Source organism: Trachemys scripta, chromosome 7 (genome assembly GCF_013100865.1).
Source record: "Trachemys scripta elegans isolate TJP31775 chromosome 7, CAS_Tse_1.0, whole genome shotgun sequence".
Taxonomy (NCBI): Eukaryota; Metazoa; Chordata; order Testudines; family Emydidae; genus Trachemys; species Trachemys scripta.
This window is the reverse complement of record NC_048304.1, coordinates 92,097,114-92,119,252: the sequence shown is the minus strand read 5'-3', so window position 1 is coordinate 92,119,252 and position 22,139 is coordinate 92,097,114. Positions and strand designations below refer to the sequence as shown.

The 22,139-nt window shown below is 40.2% G+C and overlaps 1 protein-coding gene across 1 annotated transcript; it reads right to left on the bottom strand.

Annotated features, from left to right (window-relative positions):
* Positions 1 to 221: 221 nt before the first annotated feature.
* LOC117880998 (lysosomal acid lipase/cholesteryl ester hydrolase-like) lies at positions 222 to 20,046 on the bottom strand. The gene is made up of 10 exons (XM_034777744.1): positions 19,586 to 20,046; positions 13,607 to 13,720; positions 13,228 to 13,345; positions 7,792 to 7,990; positions 6,918 to 7,027; positions 5,414 to 5,550; positions 4,016 to 4,162; positions 3,773 to 3,844; positions 2,694 to 2,762; positions 222 to 1,386 (listed from the first exon to the last, which is right to left on the bottom strand). The coding sequence occupies exons 2-10, from the start codon at positions 13,709 to 13,711 to the stop codon at positions 1,153 to 1,155; spliced, it is 1,191 nt and encodes a 396-aa protein (XP_034633635.1). The 5' UTR covers positions 13,712 to 13,720; positions 19,586 to 20,046; the 3' UTR covers positions 222 to 1,152.
* Between the last annotated feature and the right edge of the window lie 2,093 nt (positions 20,047 to 22,139).

Sequence of the window (22,139 nt, the reverse complement as noted above, 5' to 3'; positions counted from 1 at the left end):
ATTGATTCAATGTTAATATTGGCTACATGTTAATAGTGTGTCTTTTCTCATTGAATTGAGCATTAGATATTAGAATCTTGTAACTGTCGCATTAGCTTGCTATTTATCATTCAAGATTGTTCTATCAGATTCTTCCTTTCTGCTCCTCTAATTATGAAACAAAAGAATACACTTCAGAATCAGAACATTTAAAGAACTTTACTTTTATTGAATTCAAAAGTTATGTAAATAGAGATAGAATACAATTATAGAGATTTATTTTTAGTTAATGGCATACATCCGCTCATACCAGGGCCAGCTCTAGGCACCAGCATTCCAAGCATGTGCTTGGGGTGGAACTTCTCAAGGGGCCCTTTGGGAGTGGCTCTTTTCAAGGGGTGGCACTCTTTATTTATTTTTTTTGCTTGGGGCGGCAAAAAAACTGGAGCCGGCCCTGGCTCATACATATATAGAACAATCTCCTTATAATAGTCTTTTTCCACTACCTTCTTCTTCAAGGGGACAATAAAAAGACATGCCTATTGGACCTCTTCATGGTCTGTATTGATAATCACTGGGATTAGTGCAGAATGACTTTTGGTGATGTGACAGGAGTATTGATCCTGACCCTAGGTGGGTGACTGGGACCATAAAATAAAGTCTGGGCCAGATCCTCAACTGCATTAAAATCAGTGTAGTTCCAGTGACATCAAAGGAATTACATATTTCAAAGTAAGAAACAGCTTGGGTGCTTTTCTGAATTTGGGCATTGTGATTGCGTGTCTAGTCTAGCCACATGTATCAGTTGTGCCCTATGCATTCAATTCACCTTATAGAAAAGGTCATCCAGACACGAGCTAAGAAAATCATCTTGGAAGCAGTTCTATCCTCCTATCCATGATGTATTTAATTTACGACACATACTTTAGAAAGCAGAAGACTTGTGTGTGGTGCTTTAAAAATGTACTTTGCTAGTTCAATTACTTTTTTGGATACATATGTGCTGCTGACCTAATATCATTAAAGAAAATCTTATTAAAGTAAATATAGTGAATATAGACCATTATGTGCAAATAGTTTTGTAGTTCACTAAAAATCAAGAAAAACAGATATAAACAGAAATTAATCAAATCCTTGATCCTACAGCCACATTATTTTTATGGATCATTATTTTCATGGGTTTTTCCTCATCAAGTCGAGGAGTTCATTATACATGCGCTTAGGTGCATCGAGGCCCCAGATGAAATCAAGATGGTTCCAATCAGGAATCGCCTTGTGGTAAATCAGATTAGTGACTTGTTGGCGCAAAAGGGCAACATCCCTAGGGTCAGCGAGCAAGTCATTTCCAGCACTCCACATTGCAGTTGGAACTTGCATGTTCTTCACATTGTATAAGGGAGGAGTATCCTTTAAAAATGGGGTTTTATAAAAGAAAAAAAAGAGTTTCATGTCATTAGAGGATTATTTAAAACAAAGAACAACTTCATAATGATTTATTGTAGTTCTGGAAAGGATAGCAATGAGGACAAGGGAGTTGTGAATCAGAAGTTTTGGATTTCCTGACAGTTCGTATTTGAATTTTCAACCGGGAAATTCATTGCATCATTTTTGGAACTAAATTTTCCTAATTTCTTTAAAGAAACAGTAACAGATGATCCCTCACTCTCACAGATCTTGGGAGACAGACCTATCCTCGCTTACAGACAACCCCCCAACCTGAAGCAAATACTCACCAGCAACCACACATCACTGAACAAAAACACTGACCCAGGAACCTATCCTTGCAACAAAGCCCGATGCCAACTCTGTCCACATATCTATTCAAGTGATATCATCATAGGACCTAATCACATCACCCATGCCATCAGGGGCTTGTTCACCTGCACATCTACCAATGTGATATATACCATCATGAGCCAGCAATGCCCCTCTGCCATGTACATTGGCCAAACCGGACAGTCTCTACGCAAAAGAATTAATGGACACAAATCTGACATCAGGAATCATAACATTCAAAAACCAGTGGGAGAACACTTTAACCTGTCTGGTCACTCAATGACAGACCTGCGGGCGGCAATTTTGCAACAAAAAAGCTTCAAAAACAGACTCCAACGAGAAACTGCTGAGCTTGAATTGATATGCAAATTAGATACAATCAACATAGGCTTAAATAGAGACTGGGAATGGCTGAGCCATTACAAACATTGAATCTATCTCCCCATGTAAGTACACTCACACTTCTTATCAAACTGTCTGTACTGGGCTATCTTGATTATCACTTCAAAAGGCTTTTTTCCCCCCTCTTACTTAATTGGCCTCTCAGAGTTGGTAAGACAACTCCCACCTTTTCATGCTCTCTATACATGTATATATATCTCCTCAATATATGTTCCATTCTGTGCATCCGAAGAAGTGGGCTGTAGCCCACGAAAGCTTATGCTCACATAAATTTGTTAGTTTCTAAGGTGCCACAAGTACTCCTGTTCTTTTCGCGGATACAGACTAACACGGCTGCTACTCTGAAACCGGTAACAGAACAGAAACATATGTTTTAATATGCAAGGTTAGACATTCCAACGGAAAGAAAAGACCAACTAACTGATTCTATTTTGAAATACATTTTGAATTTGGTTCCTAACCTTTGCTATCTCTCCCCCCCTCCTTTTTTTTTTAATAAGAGAAAGACAAATATTTCCCCATTTGAAGAGGTTTACCTGATTATAGTGCAAACGGTTGAACTGGATTCCCCAGTCATAAGCTTTAAGTTCACCAGTTTCAATTGCCTAGAGTAAAAGATTAAAATCAAATTTATATATATATATTAATAAACATAATTGTGATCATTGTGAGAAAAAGATAGGTTCATTACTTCATACATTTGCAGATTTTTCACATGTAGAGGTTAATAATTCCCTCTGCCTTAAAACCTGAGGGAGTGAAATACAGAGAGACAGCAGTTGAAGGAAAACTGGGTTGTCATATATACCCCAAGGCAACTGGAATGGATGTAGCAGAGCCAATCTGGAGCTTCTAAACAGATATATGGCCACAAGTGGAAAGTATTTAAAATATATGGTGACACCATGTTTACTCTGCTATATCTATCTATCTATCTATAATGTAAATAGCATGACAGAAAAAAATGGATATTTTGTTTACTGCAGTCTCATGTATTCTGGTGTGGGTTGGCAGTCAATATCAATTTGCAAGATAATTAACATTTTACTCAAGGGAAAAAAAAAACTAAGGTTTTGTCTATACTACTGCGATAAGTCAACCTAAATTACGCTACTCTAGCTACGTGAATAACATAACTGGAGTCAACATAGCTTAGGTCGACTTACTGCAGTGTCTACACCATGCTGCATCGATGGGAGATACTCTCCCATTGACTTACCGTACTCTTCTCGTTCCGGTAGAGTTTTAAGTCGACCAGAGAGTGTTCTGTTGTTGATTTAGCGGGTCTTCAACAGACCTGCTAAATTGACCCCCGCTGCATCGATCACAGCAGCGTCGATCGCCAGTAAGTGTACATGGCCTTAATAGCAGTGCTGCCCTATAAGATTTCTATGCATTTAAGGTATTTTCATGACACTGCCAACGGTCTGTTTTGCAAAATATACTATGCTAGGCCATTAAGGGAGAGGCAATGCCATCTGGATTGATAATTTATTCGGAATGACAACATTTCCTGACAGAATAGTATGGGAGACTGGCCATAAATCAATTTTCAAATACAACGTATAATTGTTACATTATGATTGAAGGGCACTTTATGTTTCAGAAATTCTACCTGTTTCCAATGAATCATATTTTGTACAGATGTTCCTGCTGGGGCATGTGCTGTATACACATGTACTCGGCTCTGAAAAGAAACATTTAAATTTCACAAGAAGTTTCATTCAGAAAGTGGCTCCATTTATTTATTTATCACAAATCAATGAAGACAAATTTCAAGGATTAAATCAATCTTTCAAAAAACAAAACAAAACAAAACAAAAAAAACCATGAGGAACGGCTGTAGATTTATACATACCATATTTAAGTTCTTCTCATTAAATCCACACAGCACAAACAGGATATTACCACAAATCTTTGATAATATCTCATGGCTGCAAAATTCAACAGCAACCACCTCACCAAAGTAAGTGTGGGGTAAGAAATCTTTATTCCCAAATAAAATCTGTAAAATTACAAAGATTTATATTTATTACAATTACAGATATTGGAGAGGAAATCTTCCCTTCCCTTCCCTCTATTAATGCTAGAACTCAGATGTAATATAGGGGACATTCTATGTTCAATGTATATTTAAATAACTCAGGTGAGGATGGTTCCACCACTTGGAAGACAACTCCCTATTCTAAAAATCTCACTTAAGAATTCTTCCTTTAGATCTCGATTACTATTTTCTAATCCTTAATTCTTCCTAGTTTTACTCTTTGGATAGTCCTAAATAATTCCTCTCCTTCTTTGGTATTTGCAACCTTCAGGGCCTACTAAGCTATCGCTTAGTCTCTTGGCAAAAGTAATTGGCATTACCATGCCAGATCAGGCTAGTGGTCCAACTAGTCTAGTTACTGCTCTCTGCAGTAACACATGCTTCAGAGGAAGATACTAAAATCCTTATAATGGAAAATCATGCCAGTTGGGGGAAGTAACTTCCAAACTCATGGCAGTTCATGATTAGTTTATACCCTGAAGCAATAAGTTTGATATCCCTTATTTTGTATCCTACCTAGTATAGCTGAATATCCTCATTACCCATAAAAATATCTAACCCGCCTTTGAATCCTGCTAAGCTTCTTCCTTTTAGAGTTTTAGATTTGTTGCCCTTCAGTTTTATAGAATGCTTTTCTTGTATTAGGAAAAAGGGTAAGGTAGAGTGGCAATGCTTTGTTACCACCTCTACACCAGTTACTATTTTATACACCTCTCCTATCTCCCTTTAATTCATGCACTCTCTGAATAATCCAAGATTTTTTCCACTCTCCATGAAACTGAAGTCTGCCCATGCCTCTAATCAGTTTTCTAATTCTGCTATACCATACTTTAAGGGTAAATTTTGGCACCATAAACACAGATTATGGACTAATGTATGTGACTAGCTTTAACACTGGTGCAGATTGCACACTAAAAATCACTGGATATTCTACAAAAACAACAAGGAGTCTGGTGGCACCTTAAAGACTAACAGATTTATTTGGGCATACGCTTTCGTGAAGTGAGGTTTTTACTCACAAAAGCTTATGCCCAAATAAATCTGTTAGTCTTTAAGGTGCCACCAGACTCCTTGTTGTTTTTGTAGACACAGACTAACACGGCTACCCCCTGATACTGGATATTCTACAGTGTCTCAACTCATTTTAGAATCCCCACCCAAAGGTCCTACTAACTTTGGCCAATAGATATTCTGTGTGAAGAAATTGCATACCTTGATCATTGAATTGGAAAGTAATGCAAGCTTTGTCAATGGGGATTTGGCATATTTCACTGTGGCTACAGGAGCTAAGGCAAAGTACATTTTGATTCTCTGAGCCAGCTGGGGCATGGTTGAAAATGCTATGAAAGCTGAAAATGAAGAAAGAAGCATACAAGTTACTATTGTGGAGTTCAGGCACAATGTTCAGTTTTTGTAAAAACTATTTTACAAATTGCAATGAGAACAGAAGAATTTTCAAAGGGTCAATTGTAAACAGAGGCTGTTTATAATGTAAACATTCTCTAGCTGCATTTGTGGCCCACACCTTGAAGTGCTGTTCTAGGTCGCAATTTTCAAAAGTCTCGAGTACTAGGAAGTTCCCATTGAAGTTTGAGGATGATATGATGACACTTGAAGTCTGAAACTTTCTTTCCGGTGAACTTAGCTGGAATGTAATTTAGTGCCTTTGCATTAGCTTAATGAAATGCTGTGTTAAAACAAGGTTTTGACTATTTGAAAGTAGAGTCCTGAGTGTGCACGTCAGATTTCCCATAAAGTGTGATTATAGTCAGAAAAACAACTGTCAGAATGGCACATTCCTACCCAGATGTCCTTCCTCTGTATTGCCAGGCTCAGATTTACTTATGTGAGCAAATGAAGTAAGTATGTATTACTCTTGTTAGCACTGCAGAACCCAAACAGCCATTGTAATGCTGAGTGGGCTCCTACAGTGGTTCATACATCAAAATAACTGTTAACTGAATTTCTATAAGGCTGTCTACCTTAGGATAAAATGGTTTATTTTACTACATGGCAGCTATGCAATTCTAAACCTAGAGAAGACAGGGCAATGGTATTTTAAAATGTAATCTGCCTGTGGACATGTTAGTTCACATGTTTTAACAATACACTTTCTTTCTAGTGTGGACAAGCCCAAGAGCACAATCTGCACTTCATGGTATACACCTTAAGTCCACCCTAGTATAAAATGGTTTATTTTTCTATAAGGCGGCTATTATGCAATTCTAAACCCTAGAGAAAACAGGGCAATGGTGTTCTAAAAAGTTAGTTGGCCAAGGTGGGATCCACAGGTGTTCAAATACAATGTTCCTGCTCTCTGTTAGGATTTTATAATGTGCTAGTTGAAACATGTTGTTAACTCACATGTTCTAGCAATACACTTTCTTCCTAAAGTGGGCAAGCCCAAGATAAAAATCTGTACTTCATGGTGTGCACCTTAACTACACACTCCAGTTGCATCTGGGTTATGGAATGATTATGTGCACCTCTGAAAAGAACAGAACATGACTTTCAGATGACAGAACAACCAGGACATGACATTGTCCTAAAAATTCTCTTCTGGTTGCCTGTGGTATTTGCAGCAGAAACAAAGGGAAATGGAACAGGGTGCATGTGTGCATGGGAGGTGGGTGTGTAGCAAAGGATGGAAGAGATCTAGCTTATAATGGACCGTTATTTCCGTAACTAACGATACACAGTATTCCCCTTAACTTACCTATAGTGGTGCCTTGTGAATGGCCAACATAATACAACTGCTGTTGTCCAGTTTTCCGCACAATAAAATCAATCACTGCTGGAAGGTCATATTTAGCCATTTCATCAAAGCTACAAAAGGAAAAAGTACCACCTTTAAGTGTAATAGAATTAGATATATACTTTTAAAAGCAAAATGTCTTTGAACCATAGAATAGGCATAGCACATGCACTGCAAGCCTCTCATACTGTTCCCCCAAAGTGCCTCAAATGTTTATAGCCCCATCCCCACTGGGCCAGAAACTGAGGTAAGGAATCATGTTTAAACTCTTTTCCACTATATCAGTCAGAATGATTCACTGGTCCAAACTGTGTTTTAATATATATATATATATATATATATATATATATATATATATATATAGTTTGAGATACAGCTCTCTCATATCCATGTTAGTTGCAACTATGTTTAAAGAGAGTCTCTAATGGCAATTTCTGACAATGACTGTCAGATACTGTAGCAAGGCTTTTGAACTTTTTTGTCCTTTGGTAAATTCATATTACAGTTAAAAGGCATTTGATTTCACTGAATTTATCCTGTACTCATAATAAATTTAGTAATTCCTAAAGAACTGCAAGCAGGATACAGAGAAATAGACAATAACAACACCTACATATTTAAATTTGTCCACTAATTCTGGGGGTGCAGGCTGAGAAATCGAGTGCCTGATTATCTGAGATGCTCATCATGGGCATTCAAAATTACTGGACACATTTTAGTGTTTTAGCCTAATTCTTTATTAGTTTCTCACTGAATTAGTGAAAGCTTTCACACCACCACTTTATAAAACAAAATAAATTGGTCACATCATTGTTTTTCCCAAATTATAGTCTACCTGAAAGCCCAGAATTTCGCTTGGTGCACTGAAAGGGTTTCATGTCGTCTAGACCAGGTGTTCCCTCTGCTGTTTCCTATCCAAACATCATAGCCTGCATCTGCCAGAATGAAGCCCAGGCTGTTTTTAGCCACATTGGTGAGCCAGGTGCTACCATCTGTAAGTAAACCATGCTGCAGAAACACAACAGGCTTTGGACCTGAAAGAGAGAGAAAGAGACACTGCATATTCCACACAACCAAAACTTCTGTGACATTGATAATAAAATGACACTCATGCCCCAACAGCCAAACTCCTGACTCCAACACCTAGTTCTAGCTGTAGCGGGATTAAGTTGAATTGCCAGAGACTAATGTGGAATTCCTTAAAGACACTTCTTACAACCGGAAAACTACATATAAGTATTCTCTCACTTGTACTACTGGGTGTTAGACAAAGAACAATTTTATGGAAAAATTATGTTTCTCAAATGCTATAATCACTAAATATGGAAAACTTCGGAGAAGATTTAAGGGAATGGCTTATAATTACCATGGCTAAATGCATATCGAAGGTGTACTTCAATATTAGTCCTATTATATTTGATTATCAGAAAATATATTTGTTGTGTAGTTCAGGCTCCAAGCAGTACATACCTGGAAAGTTTCATCCTGAATAGTGGATCTATACCCTCTCTCAGCCTCTTCACATAGTTCATACTAATTCCCATAATAACTGTATCTTGGTGCGGCAGTTTCTTATGATCTACTTCCACCATCATGTGGCTATGTTCAGACCCCTCCTAATCATTGCTACAATACTGTGATTCCCTACAATACTGTGATTCCAGGGTCGGTCCCTGGAGCCAGAACCAGCACACACTGGAACAGCGTTCCGGCTCTTTTGCCATGTGGAAGATGCCATTTTGTTCTCAAAATGGTGTCCTCTGCAAAGTGTGACCTCTGACGCACTATGCATGCCAGGTCACGCTGGAGGGGGCATTCCGGTAGTACCAGAAATGAAAAGGGTACAGGACACTTAGTAAGATGCCAAAGAGTTCCTTGGGGAAAAAAGTTTGGGAACCATTGCAATAATATTAACTGTTTTTTTAAAGTATCATGAAGTCAGTGCCATAGCACCTTATACCACTGCATTTCAGACCTTTTTCCTTAAAAAGCCCTGACATGAATCCCTTTCACTGCACTTACAACCATGGACACCATAATTAGCAGTAATTCCAGTTTGATCTATGTTGTGATAAGTTGACCTGGGGACCTGGTGTCCAGAGTACACTGCAGGTATAGGAGCCTTCCCTGTCCCCTCCTAACAACTGGCAGCTCAAGCCCAGCAAGGAAATGTGTTTTACTGCACAGGAAATGGTGCCAGAGAACACAGAGATTTGAACTGCTTGAAGGGGATGATGCTACCTAAGAGGGTTTTTTGCCTTCACTGGGGTCTTGACCAAACTGGGACCAGCACCACTCACCTTCCTGCCTTTGAACCTATAAGTTGCCCACCTCTCCTTCTTCCCCTTCCCTGACACCATCGCAACAGTTTATGGAAACATTTAACCAACCCATGGAACTCCCACAAAGTAGTTAAAATAGACAACATAGCTCAAGTCCTTAACATAGTTATCTAAAATTAAAGATCTGAGATCTAAACAGTGAGGAAGTATATTTACAATTGACACTAGTTAAATGATTTCTTTGCAAATTAATGCAGTTATTCAAAATTAAGTATGCAAAAATGAAATTGATGGAAGGAGAGAAGTTTTATACAAAATTAAAAATACAGTAAACCATCAATCACCAGAACAAGCCAAAAACCAGATTTAAAACCTTTTTAAAAAATACTCTATTGTTCCCAGACACAATGTTGTTGTAGCCATGTTGGTTCCAGTATATTAGAGAGACAAGGAGAGTGAGGTAATATATTTTATTGGACCAACTTCTATTGGTGAGAGAGACAAGCTTTCGAGCTACCCAGAGCTCTTCCCCAGGTCCGGGAAGTGTACTTAGAGTGTCACCACTAAATACCAGATTGAACAGATAGTTTAGCGTAAGTAGGTAGCACATATTCCAAGTGGCTACTTCACCTTGAGTGTATCTGAAGTTATGAATATTGGCGATGTACTTGTATCTTATACATGTCTTGTATTCCTTGGTGTCACCCCCTCTAGATAAATTTAGTTCAGGGCTAGCCAACTATGTGTTGATCAGTGGTGCAAGGAAGCCAGTGTGATCAGGTACGCCATGCCATCAAGACATTTATTGCTGCCGGAAGAGCCCTGCAGTTCCACGGATACCAATTTCTAGCCGTGGATATAAATTTGTATCCATGCAGGGCTCTAGTCACAGAACATTTTTTGTGAGGGAGGGTTGGAGTTGGGGGGGGGGGGGGGGGAAAGATGCCATACTGGTAAGAGTTAAAAATCTACTTGCATCACTGGTGTTGATGGCCCATTAAGGACACTCAGGGCTCACAATGGGCCATTGAAGAAACTCATCCCACCCAGAACATCTTCCTGCAGATGCCTCAGACAGTAAGAAGCTGATGGCAAACGATGCAAGGACATGTGATATGCTCATGTGACCCTGGACTCCATCTTGGGCCAGTAACTTTTCATACAAAGGAGCATTGGGCTTTATTTGGGATAGTGAACTTCCATGCACATGGCAGAGGATATAAATTGCAGTTGGAACATCTCCATTCTGTCTTCATTTCCTGCTTCATTTCTCCAGACTGGATTTCTATCAAGGAAGCTTTGAACAAGGACTAATGACTCCCAATCTATTTGGGTGATTCCAGAGAGGCTTTTTACAAGTTAGCAGACTATTCCATCACTACTACAAACCTGACATAAGCACTTGGCAATCATTTATATGTATACGATCTATTAACCATTTTAACTCTAAAGACTTGTTGTTAAAAGAAAAGAAGTTAGTTTACTAAGGATTGGCTGACAGTGGGGTTTTCGGGTAAGATCTGAGATACAGATTGACCTGGGATAAGTGTCTGATCCCTTGGGAATAGAAGAACCTCACATATAGTGAAAGGTGTTTTCAGTAACACCTCACTCTATTAGACCAATTTGTATGGATGGGAACCAAGGGCTGGAATGCCTAAAGGGGACTGTGTTTGACTTCTTGTTAACCAGTTTGGTGATACAGAAGTTCTTTGTTACTGGCTTGGTGAATATAATTATAGAATAAATCACCAGTGTTTGGAGGATTGTCTGCCTCATTTCTTGGTATCTGCTCTAAGCATGGCATTCTGAGTGTGTTCCATCCCATGCACCCAGTCATGATGGGTTTTCACATTACATAGGCAAGTGTTCAACTACAACAATAACCCAAACTTGCACTGAATTCAGACACTGGTATGAAGCTTTTATATGACTGATAGATTGTTGAAACCCATCATAGACTTTCTGTACTTCTTCCTCAACCCCTTGTCATTGCCGATTATCACCTCAATAACAACCTCATTTTCAATCCACTAGCTCCCCCTGATGGATTCATTTAGCCATGCCATCACTCAGCATACAATGGAAAAAACAACAAAATCCTCAAAAATAAATACGCATTGGTAACATTCATTTATTTAGATTTTAAAATATAAAGAGATGTTCAGCCATGGCTCTAGATGCCCTATCATCATCATCATCAATAACATGACAAATAAATTTAGAGCAGTATTAAATAATCACTTTACACTAATGCAACAGACACCTACTAAGAATGCTTTGCATCTCTTGATCATTTTAGCTGTGCGCCATACCCTTTTCCATTAGCCCTGCACAATGACACTTCCCAGGCTCTAAAGATTTTCCCTTAAGCACATGCTGAAAGGCAAAGCAAAAACAAAACAAAAATCTCCTCCAGACTTGTGGTCTCTGTTTTAGGTTTGTGGCTGGTGATTCTTCTGGATAAGCAATAATGTTGCTCTCTGCAGGGCAACTGATTTAGATCTCAACATCTGGATTGCAGCAGTGTCACTCTAGTCATCCTGGCTTCTTCTTCATGCCCAACACGGTTTATACTAACAAGCGAAGTTTTCCATACCCACAGGCAGAAACCTTTCCTACCTTCAGTTTCTCTGTCAATTTTGTTTACTCCCTCCCCATCATCTCTCCATTCCCTATTATTTTGCTTGTATTTTTCCTCTTCCCTCCCACTTCCTCTCTCCTCACCTCCCACCCCACTCAGTACTCCTTCCCTTGTCCTCTCACTATGCTGAGATCCTCACCTGTATCTTTAGTTTCAGTTCCTCATACACACCTTACTGTCCTCTCGTGACTTTTAAACTGCACTTTGCTGCAGAATTTTCTTCCCATTTTTATACAGACAGTTAGCACTGTTTAGCTATTCTAGGGATTAGCAGGGGAAAACTGACTATCTGTGCATTTGTACACTTTGCAAGGACAGTGCTTAACCCTGCAAGGTTGCTTGCAGATGCAGAGTGGATAGGCTTAGTTTAGCATAAGATTCAAACATTACATATAAAGACTTTTCTCCTCTTGACCATTTTCATATTAATTTTTTTGAGCCATTGCATTTGGTTATTTGTCTTCAAAACAACAACAGTTGAGAGGAATCTCTTATTCCAAAAGAGTTCCCATTAGACAACCATACAGCCCACCTAGAGTCAAATGGCAATATAAATATTGATTTTCCCCATAACAAAAACGTTTTGGTTTATAAATTTTTGAAGAAACAAGTGATCACATACTTCCGGTGTTTCAATACTGAATTTATGCAAGAGATTAGAAACGTAACCATAGTAAATGAGATAACATTCAGTTATTTGTTGTATATGCTTTAGTTTATGCCATGGGATCATACAGATAAAACAGATGACTAAGTGAGAGACCGGTTACCCATTTTAAGACTGACGAACAAAAAAAGCAGGAAATAAGCACTTCTCTAACAAGGGCCAAGACCACCCCTCTCTGCTCCTAGTATCATGGGGAAGGCTGAGATCCAGTGGCTCCCCTAGGGTACAAGCGCAGGGGTGGTGTTGTGACTATTCAGTAACACTCATCCCCCACTGTCAGTGCCCTGTAGAAGCTCCACTACAGAAGCTCTAGCAGAACTAGAACATAACTTTGTTCTCTGTGCAACCTACTACACAGCCACAGAAGGCCTCTGCCAATGGCAGTATGGCTTCTGCAGGACCAGTGCTGCCAGTTGGGGATCATGGGGGCTAGGAGTGGTGCAGAGCTTCAGGGTAGAGTAGGCTGTGGGAGGAAAACCCTTTCAGGGCACTACAGGGAAGGGCCTTCTCCATAAATCTCCCTTTATTGGATGAAAACTCCAAAAAACCAAACTCATGGGATTTTCTGGGACCCCTGTAAGCCTCTTGAACATATGTCTATGTTCTAGGTTAAAGTCCTTCCTGACCTAATCATAAGGATACAGCACGTGTCCTGTTTAATATGGACATCAATTTTACCTGTGTTGTCAGCATGTACTTTTCCATGGGGTATTCTGTTAACACTAAGTATATAGCCATCCACTGTCACAACATCATACTCTTCACTGGGGTATCCCCAGTAGGTGATGATCTCACTCTGTAGGAAAAAAAATCAAAGGCTTTGGTCTTAGACTGCCAACAGGTTTTCAATTTTTAAAGGCTTTCCTAGGCCATGTATGCACTCAGGATTTTAACTGGAAAGAGTTTCTAGTGGGATCATCGAGGAATACTGAACTGTGGGGCATTATCTATTGTAGGCTCTGAAAGTTTAATCCACAGATTTACATATTTAACTACTAGCAATGTACATTTCATTGTTTTACAGAGATTTCCCCCCACCCTTGGACACTGTACTTACAATATTCATAAATGTTTCAGGATTAAAAGGTGTGTTATCGCCAACAAGTCCTTGCGTGGATACAGTTCCATGGATCAAACATGTCACAACTACAGCCAGCCACATCTTGGGTCACTTAGAAAAAAAAATGTGTACTGTGTTAGTGCCATCAGAATCAAGGGTAACTTACACAAACCGTACTAGTTATGACTTAATGTAGTTTACTATTATTCATGTTTATTCTGCATTGTTATACTCTAGGAAAAATATTATAAAGTCCCGCTTTCTGCATGGTTATTATACTGGTCATTAATTGCTAAGACACTAACCTCAAACAAACAGCAACATCACGCACAGAGTTCAAGACTCAGCAGATGCAGAAGCAAAGGGTAGATAACACTTGCACTATACATTGTTAATACATGGTCTACAATAACAACTAGAGATGGGCTTGAGCTGGAAAGCAACTAGAGCTGGATCAAAACTTATCCAGCATTTGATGGCTTTGGATCCCCAGGTTTTGGTTTGTCCCCCGTGTCTAACAGCAATAACTGAGTCCAGCATTTCCTTACAATTGATATCAAGCTGATTTAAAGCCTTCCCATCCGTATACAAGGGCTGCATGATCGAGTGCTAATCTCTATGTTAAGCTAAGTGGAAAAGAGTTCCGGAAATACTAGTAGCTAATGTAAGGACAATAATTCTCTATCAGTGCCCTGCACATATCATCTGAAATTGCAAAGTGTATTAAAATAAATTGACATATGCCTGATTTTTAATTTCTATTTTCATTGTATAATATAGCTCAAGTCAAATTCCTTCTATCTGGTCATTAAACCCAGAAAGTGCCCTGTGTTTCCAATCTATTGCTTAAGTAATACTGACCTGAGAGAGGCCTCTTTGGACTAAACATTTGGTATTTGGCGGGGGCGGGGAGGGAAGAACAGATGCAAGGAAGATAGACTCATAGACTTTAAGGTCAGAAGGGATCATTATGATCATCTAGTCTGACCTCCTGCACAACGCAGGCCACAGAATCTCACCCACCCACTCACTCCTGTAACAAGCCCCTAACCTATGTCTGAGTTATTGAAGTCCTCAAATCGTGGTTTAAAGACCTCAAGGTGCAGAGAATCCTCTAGCAAGTGACCTGGGCCCCACGCTGCAGAGGAAGGCGAAAAACCTCCAGGGCCTCTGCCAATCTGCCCTGGAGGAAAATTCCTTCCCGACCCCAAATATGGCGATCAATTAAACCCTGAGCATGTGGGCAAGACTCACCAGCCAGACACCCAGGAAAGAATTCTTTGTAGTAACTCAGATCCCACCCCATCTAACATCCCATCACAGACAATTGGGCACATTTACCTGCTAATAATCAAAGATCAATTAATTGCCAAAATTAGGCTATCCCATCATACCATCCCCTCCATAAATTTATCAAGCTTAGTCTTGAAGCCAGATATGTCTTTTGCCCCCACTACTCCCCTTGGAAGGCTGTTCCAGCACTTCACTCCTCTAATGGTTAGAAACCTTCATCTAATTTCAAGTCTAAACTTCCTAATGTCCAGTTTATATCACTCTCACCAATATCTGTTGGATGAAAGATTTAAATGTCTTTGTAGACCACTCTAATAAGACAGACACCTGCTAATTTTCTTACAGGTTATGTATTACAATTTTGTGGCTACATGTATTTTTATTAGTAAATAAATCTAGGAGTTTACTCAGTTTGCTACATAGCCTAGCCATTAGGAGTTCCAGTCCTGCAAACGCTTACACTTGCAGTAGTCCCATTGAAGCCAATGGTGCCATTAATGTGAGCAAGTCAAACAGGACTTAGCTTGTGATGTTGAACATTGCTAAATATTGGAGTGAATAACAGCATCCAGTGCAGCCTGATGTGCCAGGATGGCCTACTTACCGCTGCACACAATCCAACAGCAGAGAAAGGGATATGCCACCTTTTTGTAGTTAGAGTGTGTCTGTGTTACATTTCTCTTGCACTTATCAGATCATAAAGTGGTCTGTCTCCCATCAATGCACAGAAGAGTAGGTGTACATTTTCCACTGGCATTAAGTGACAGAATGGCTCCCTTAAAGGTCAATCTCACCTGCCTCTTCCCCTCTCTAGATAGTACTGTTATGATAGTATGGAAGAGTATGTACTCATCCAAGGGGAAATTTTGCAGGCATCAGTATACTGTATGCACAAATATTTCCGTTAATACAGCTAAACAAATCTACCCAGAGTTTGTCATCCTTTTTGTCTCTATCGGATTCCAAACAATTCAATATACACAGTAAGAGCCCAAACAAAAGAAGTGCTTTATATCTAGGCTTGGAAGGCTTACATTTATATTGGTAACTGTCGATAAACATTACTTTCACCATAGACATACAAACAGACAAAATATTTCCATTGATAAAAGAAATTTATACATAGGCAAGAAAAACTGCTGTTTGAGAACTTATTAGGGGTGATTTAAGGATATTTAATTTTCATGTTCTGACATGTGATGTTGACAATTTGTGTTTTAATTGTTATAAAGTTTTAACATTTGAATCTCAACATCTACTGTCATTAAGTATTGTCTGACTCCAACCCATAGTTTTCAACTATGAAAATTTAAATAATTAAAAACTGAAAAAATGCATAAACCCCATAATTGTGCAACTGTGCAAAATTTAAATTGATAAAAAATTAAAAATCCTGTAAAATAAATGTTGACATTACCTGTCAAAATCACGTAAAAAAATTTCTGCCAAGTCTATTTACTAAAAAAAAAAGGAAAAGACTGGTTAAAAGAGTTGCTTTGTCTATCTTAGGCTTTTCTATAGTGCTCATGATCATAGTGAAAGTGATTCAAGAATTTACTACAATAATTTATAATACATTATCTATAAATATAGATGTAAGCATAAATCACACCATATTATACTGGATTAACACACCCTACAAAAGGTGTGTTGATCAGAACAAGTACCACACACACATTCTATTGTTTTGTGAACTGCCCATCTCTAAATTATTTTTCCCGGTACTAGACCTACCACCTAAAAAGCACAGGTTACCAGCTTCATGTAGATACAGGAGGAGGACAGCTTCTTTGGAGGGATTCAAAGACAGGATTCAGAGCACCTGTGATGGACACAGTGCTAAAACAATGTCAGGTTGCGGGATGTCAGAGGAGAAGGAACAGTGACCGTATATGGCACCAGGGAGACTAGACTTCACCCGCAACTAGCATGGTTTACTGCACTTTGTGTCTCTCACTAGCCAGACCTTCCTAGTATTTTAACTGTGGCCAGGGAGGCAGGGAAAGAAAGAGAGATAACTCCTCCATCACACTGTTACGCATGTAGGTTATCTGCCACGCTAAAAATCTAGCTGAAGTCAGAATGCTGGCTCGAACAGGTTCTACTAAATTCTATTTTACCCTTCTGCAAATATTTATGAATGTTTTAACAGGATTTTCTTTAGTGAGATGCTTGATATTTTAACAGGCCCTAATTACATTGGCTTCCAGTTAGCTTATTTGTCAAGAACACTATCTTTGTTAGTGGAGAAAGCAGTAACTTACTACAAAAGAAGTGTTCCATTCATGAATGCTTTTGAAAATCTTTAATAAAAGAAGATATAGCTAGGAGTTAAATGGGTTTCCCACAAAATGGAGTAGAAACAAGAATGCTGGCCAAAACATATTAGTTGGGGAAAATCAATAATTAGGCCTTTTAGTCTGTATCTTTAACTGCAAACATACTTCTAGAGCCAAAAATCTATTTCTCCAGAGCAGTGAAGTGCTGGAAGGAGCTTTGGGACCATTCATTATAAAATACATACAGACACTGTGACAGCATATGAATATTATGCTTGAAATATCCTTTTCTTTTAAAATTACAGCACATGCAACAATATTAATAGATCTGTCTAACCTCACAGTTGTCATTAATAAAAGTCTAAGTACTAAAATACAGAGTTTTGGTGTAAGTTTTGTAGACTTTAAGGAAGACAGGTCTCATGTTTAAGGCACTGAGCTAGGATTCAGTACATGTAGATTTGTTACTGGCTCTGCTATAGACATTCTCTGTGACCTTGGCCAAGCCACTCAGGCTACATTTTTCAGACGTGGGTAAGTGGGTGCAACCTGTGAGCCCTCAGGGGAACATGGGTGACATCCACAACTCTTAGCCCACTTTCCTTCAGTGCTTTCTGATAGAATGCCCACAGTGTGGAGTTGAGTGGTTCTGCCCATGGGCTAGATGATATAATCAGGTGCCCTCCTCACTATGGCATGCCAGAAGTCCTCAAGGCAGTAAACTGAGATATGGTAGCAGTTTTCCCTATAGACCTTTAGATGACCAGGCCAGTGTGCCCAGAGTAGCAGTGATCCTGAGAAGGACAAAGCATGCATGGCAATTTTGTGACCCTCTCCAGGTCCTCCCTCAGCTCACCTCTCAGATAGGATAACCCCAGGTCACCGTGGTGACCTGGGGTTATCCTGACTAAACCTGTTAAGGAAACATGCAAGTTGACCGCCCTGATAATATCCAGCACTCCTGCTTTTTTATGCAATCCCCCTTTCAGCGCTGGCTAAGTAATTGTATGATATGTTAACAGGAGAGAGGTCACGCACAGTTTATGGACAGTTCCAACATTGCTGTTGCTTGGGCTCGTTTCACGGTGCCCTCTCCTTGTACTGGTGTGCTTAAAGAATAGAGCTACTTAGCTTGGCCTTCAGTGAGACAAGAAGGTGTTAAACACACTTAGGGCTAGTGTACACCAGAAGCATTACAATGGCAAAGCTACGCCAATGCAGCTATGCCGCTGTAGTGCATCTGGTGAAGACGCTCCATGACGATGGGAGAGAGCTCTCCAGTCAGCATAATAAAACCACCTCTGTGAGCAGTGGCAGCTATGTTGGCAGGAGACTGTCTTAGGTCAGTGCAACTTACGTCACTCCAGAGGGTTGCTTATTTACACCTCTGAGAGACATAACTTATACCGACAGAACCTCTAGCGTAGAGGAACCCTAAAGCAGGGGGCTACCGCGCTTGAACTAAAAAATAATCCAAACTCACACAAACAAGTTAAAAACAACTACTATAAACTGTATAAACAACTAGAAGTCTTTGTGGCACCTTAGAGACTAACAAATTTATTTGGGCATAAGCTTTCATGGGCTAAAACCCACTTCATCAGATGCATGGAGTGGAAAATACAGTAGAGAGATACAGTACAGAGTGCTAACGAGCCAATTCAATTAAGGTGGAAGTGGGCTATTCTCAACAGTTGACAAGAAGGGGTGGAAATCACTTTTGTAGTGCTAATGAGGCCAGTGTACCTTGTCAACTGTTGAGAATAGCCCACTTCCACCTTAATTGAATTGGCCCATTAGCTCTGACCCCCTACTTGGTAAGACAACTCCCATCTTTTCATATTCTGTGTATTTATACCTCTCTACTGTATTTTCCACTCCATGCATCCGATAAAGTGGGTTTGAGCCCACGAAAGCTTATGCCCAAATAAATGTGTTAGTCTCTAAGGTGCCACACAGACTCCTCGTTGTTTTTGCTGATACAGACTAACATGGCTACCATTCTGAAACCTATAAACTATGTTACAATTTGATTAAAGACAAATATACAATCAATAAAAATATTAAATGATTGAAATGATTAGAGATATTAATAATGCTCTTTAATTACTAATGGCTATGCTGGCAAGTACACTAGGGCATCTGACCACACACTCCCTAATGTTCCTACCAAAAGTGTCTCCTCCTTCAGTCCCCCACATTTCAGGTTCCCGTGTGGTACATGTGGAGGCATGCTGCAGGCCTGTAAGGAGATGCTCTTAGAAACACACTTTATTATACTGGGAATTGGTAGTGCAGATCTTCATGATCTAGGCAGATTAAAACCCTTTCACAGATAGAATGTGCCTTAGTGGTATAAGATTAAACCTTAACTACCTATCTAGCTGTAATACAGGATACTCACTCAGGGTTCCCTTTCTGGCTGAGCACTCAGAAGACTGGTGCAGGCATGCAGGTTCTTCCTGGGGATTACTGGAGAGGAACTAAAACATCCACACTTTTCTGGAACCGTGCCGACAGACTTTAAAGCTTGGAACCCGCAGGTTCAGATGCAAGCAGGTCAGGTCTCAGGATCCAAAATCCCAGATCCGGTATGGGCTGGCTGCAGGGCAAACAGGCTGCAGATGGTGGCAGGCAAGCAAGGCTGTCTCCTTCTGTTGCTGGCAGGTGGGGGCAGGAGAAGCAGATTGTACCCTCGTGAGGCTTTTCTGCTGGCTGAGGTTACAGATAGGTCAGTTGCTGGGCCTGGCAGTGCTATGCTGGCCGGCTACAGGGAGACCTTCTTTCTGCTTCGCTCCCAGCTAGTCTTGCCATGTGGAGGAAAGCAGGGCTATTCGTAGCCTCCCTCCTGCTTTCCCAGGCATCCGGGGCTGTGCCCAGGGTCAGAAACTGCTTGCAGTGCTGCGTGGCTGTCTTGTGCCCTCTAACTGGCAGCTGATGACTTCAGTTGTCTCTCCTCTTCCCATTGGAGGAGGGTTGCCAGGGTGATTGGGGGGGTGGGTGTTGTGTCCCCTTCCTCTTCCCTACTGCTGCCAAGGTGGACACTAATGCAGGACTCTGTTGTGGACCCCAAGGTGCATCTCTTCTCTTGGAACACAGCCCCCTTGCTAAATCCAACTTTAGCACCAAAATATGAATTAAAAAAAAAAAATCACAGAAACCTAGGGCTGGAAGGGACCATGGGAGATCATCTAGTCCTGCCCCCTGCACTGAGGCAGGACCAAGTAAACCTAGACCATTCCTGACAGGTGTTTGTCCAACCTGTTCTTAAAAACCTCCAGTGATGAGGATTCCACAAGCTCTGGTATAGGCTTCCAAGGGAGGTTAACTACCCTTAGTTGGCAAGTTTTTCCTAATATCTATCCTACATCTAGCTCCCTTGCTGCAGCTTAAACTCGTTATTTCTTGTCCTACCTTCAGTGGAGATGGAGAACAACTGATCACTATCCTCTTTATGACAGGTTTCAGAGTAGCAGCTGTGTTAGTCTGTATCCGCAAAAAGCACAGGAGTACTTGTGGCACCTTAGAGACCACAAGTACTCCTGTTCTTTATCCTCTTTATGACAGCCTTTGCATATTGGAAGACTCTTATCCGGTCCCACCTTGGTATTCTTTTTGCAAAACTAAACATGCCCAGTTTTTTTAACCTTTCCTTACAGGTTACGTTTTCTAAACCTTTTATGATTCTTGCTACTCTCCTCTGGACTCCTTCTGATGGTGAATTTGTGGTCTCTCTAAACAGACATGCTAGTCACAAGCAGAGAGTATAAAAAAATAAGGTTACAACGTATTTACTCTGCCACTCCCTTACAGCAGTATGGTACAAAGACAAAAAAGGGACATTTAATTTACTATATTCTAATCAGGGCCGGCTCGAGGTTTTCTGCTGCTGCAAGCAGCAAAAAAAAATAAAAATAAAAAGCTGCGGCAGCGCAATCGCGCCGCTCCACTCTTCGGTGGCAATTTGGCGGCTGGTTCTTTGCTCCGAGAGGGACTGAGGGACCCGCCGCCAAATTGCCGCTGAAGACCCAGATGTGCTGCCCCAATAGCGGCCGGAGTGCCGCCCCTTAGTATTGGCCGCCCCAAGCACCTGCTTCTTTAGCTGGTGCCTGGAGCCGGCCCTGATTCTGATGTATCCTGAGTGTGGACTGGCATATAGTACTAACATGCAAGCTAAGTGGCACCTTATGTAGAGAGAGGAGAGAGAGAGAGAGAAAAAAGACTAGTAGTACTGCCCTATTAGTTTGCTGTGCACTTAAGATATTTTCATGCCACTGCACAAGCACGATTAAGGGAGGATTATTTCTTTCAATGTGGCAATGCCATCCAGATTGATAATTTATTCTGAATGCCAACATTTTAGGACAGAATAATATGGCAGACTGACCATAACTCACCCAGGTTTTTTTAGCCTTTCCTCAGGATAAAAAGTTTCGAAAACCTGCCCTATTTTTGTTCTTCCCCTCTGGACCCTCTCCAATTTGTCCACACCTGTCTTAAAGTGTGACACCCAGAACTGGACACAATATTCCAGCTGAGGCCTCACAAATGCCAAGTAGAGCAGAATAATTACCTCCTGTCTTAACTCCTGTTAATACACCCCCTGAATGATATTAGCCTTTTTCACAACTGCATAATATGATTGACTGATTCAATTTATGGTCCACTATAGTCTCCAGATCGTTTTCAGCTTTAGCCAGTTGTTCCCCATTTTGTAGTTGTGCGTTTGATGTTTTTCCTTCCAGCATTTAGTACTTTCCACTTGTTTTTATTGAATTTCATCTTGTTGATTTCTGACCCATTCTTTCATTTATCAACGTCATTTTGAATTCTAACCCTGTCCTCCAAAGTGCCACCTTGGTATCATCTGCAAATTTTATAAGCATACTCTCCACTCCATTAATTGAGTGTTAATGAAAATATTGAACAGTACCAGACCCAGGACAGACCTTTGCAAT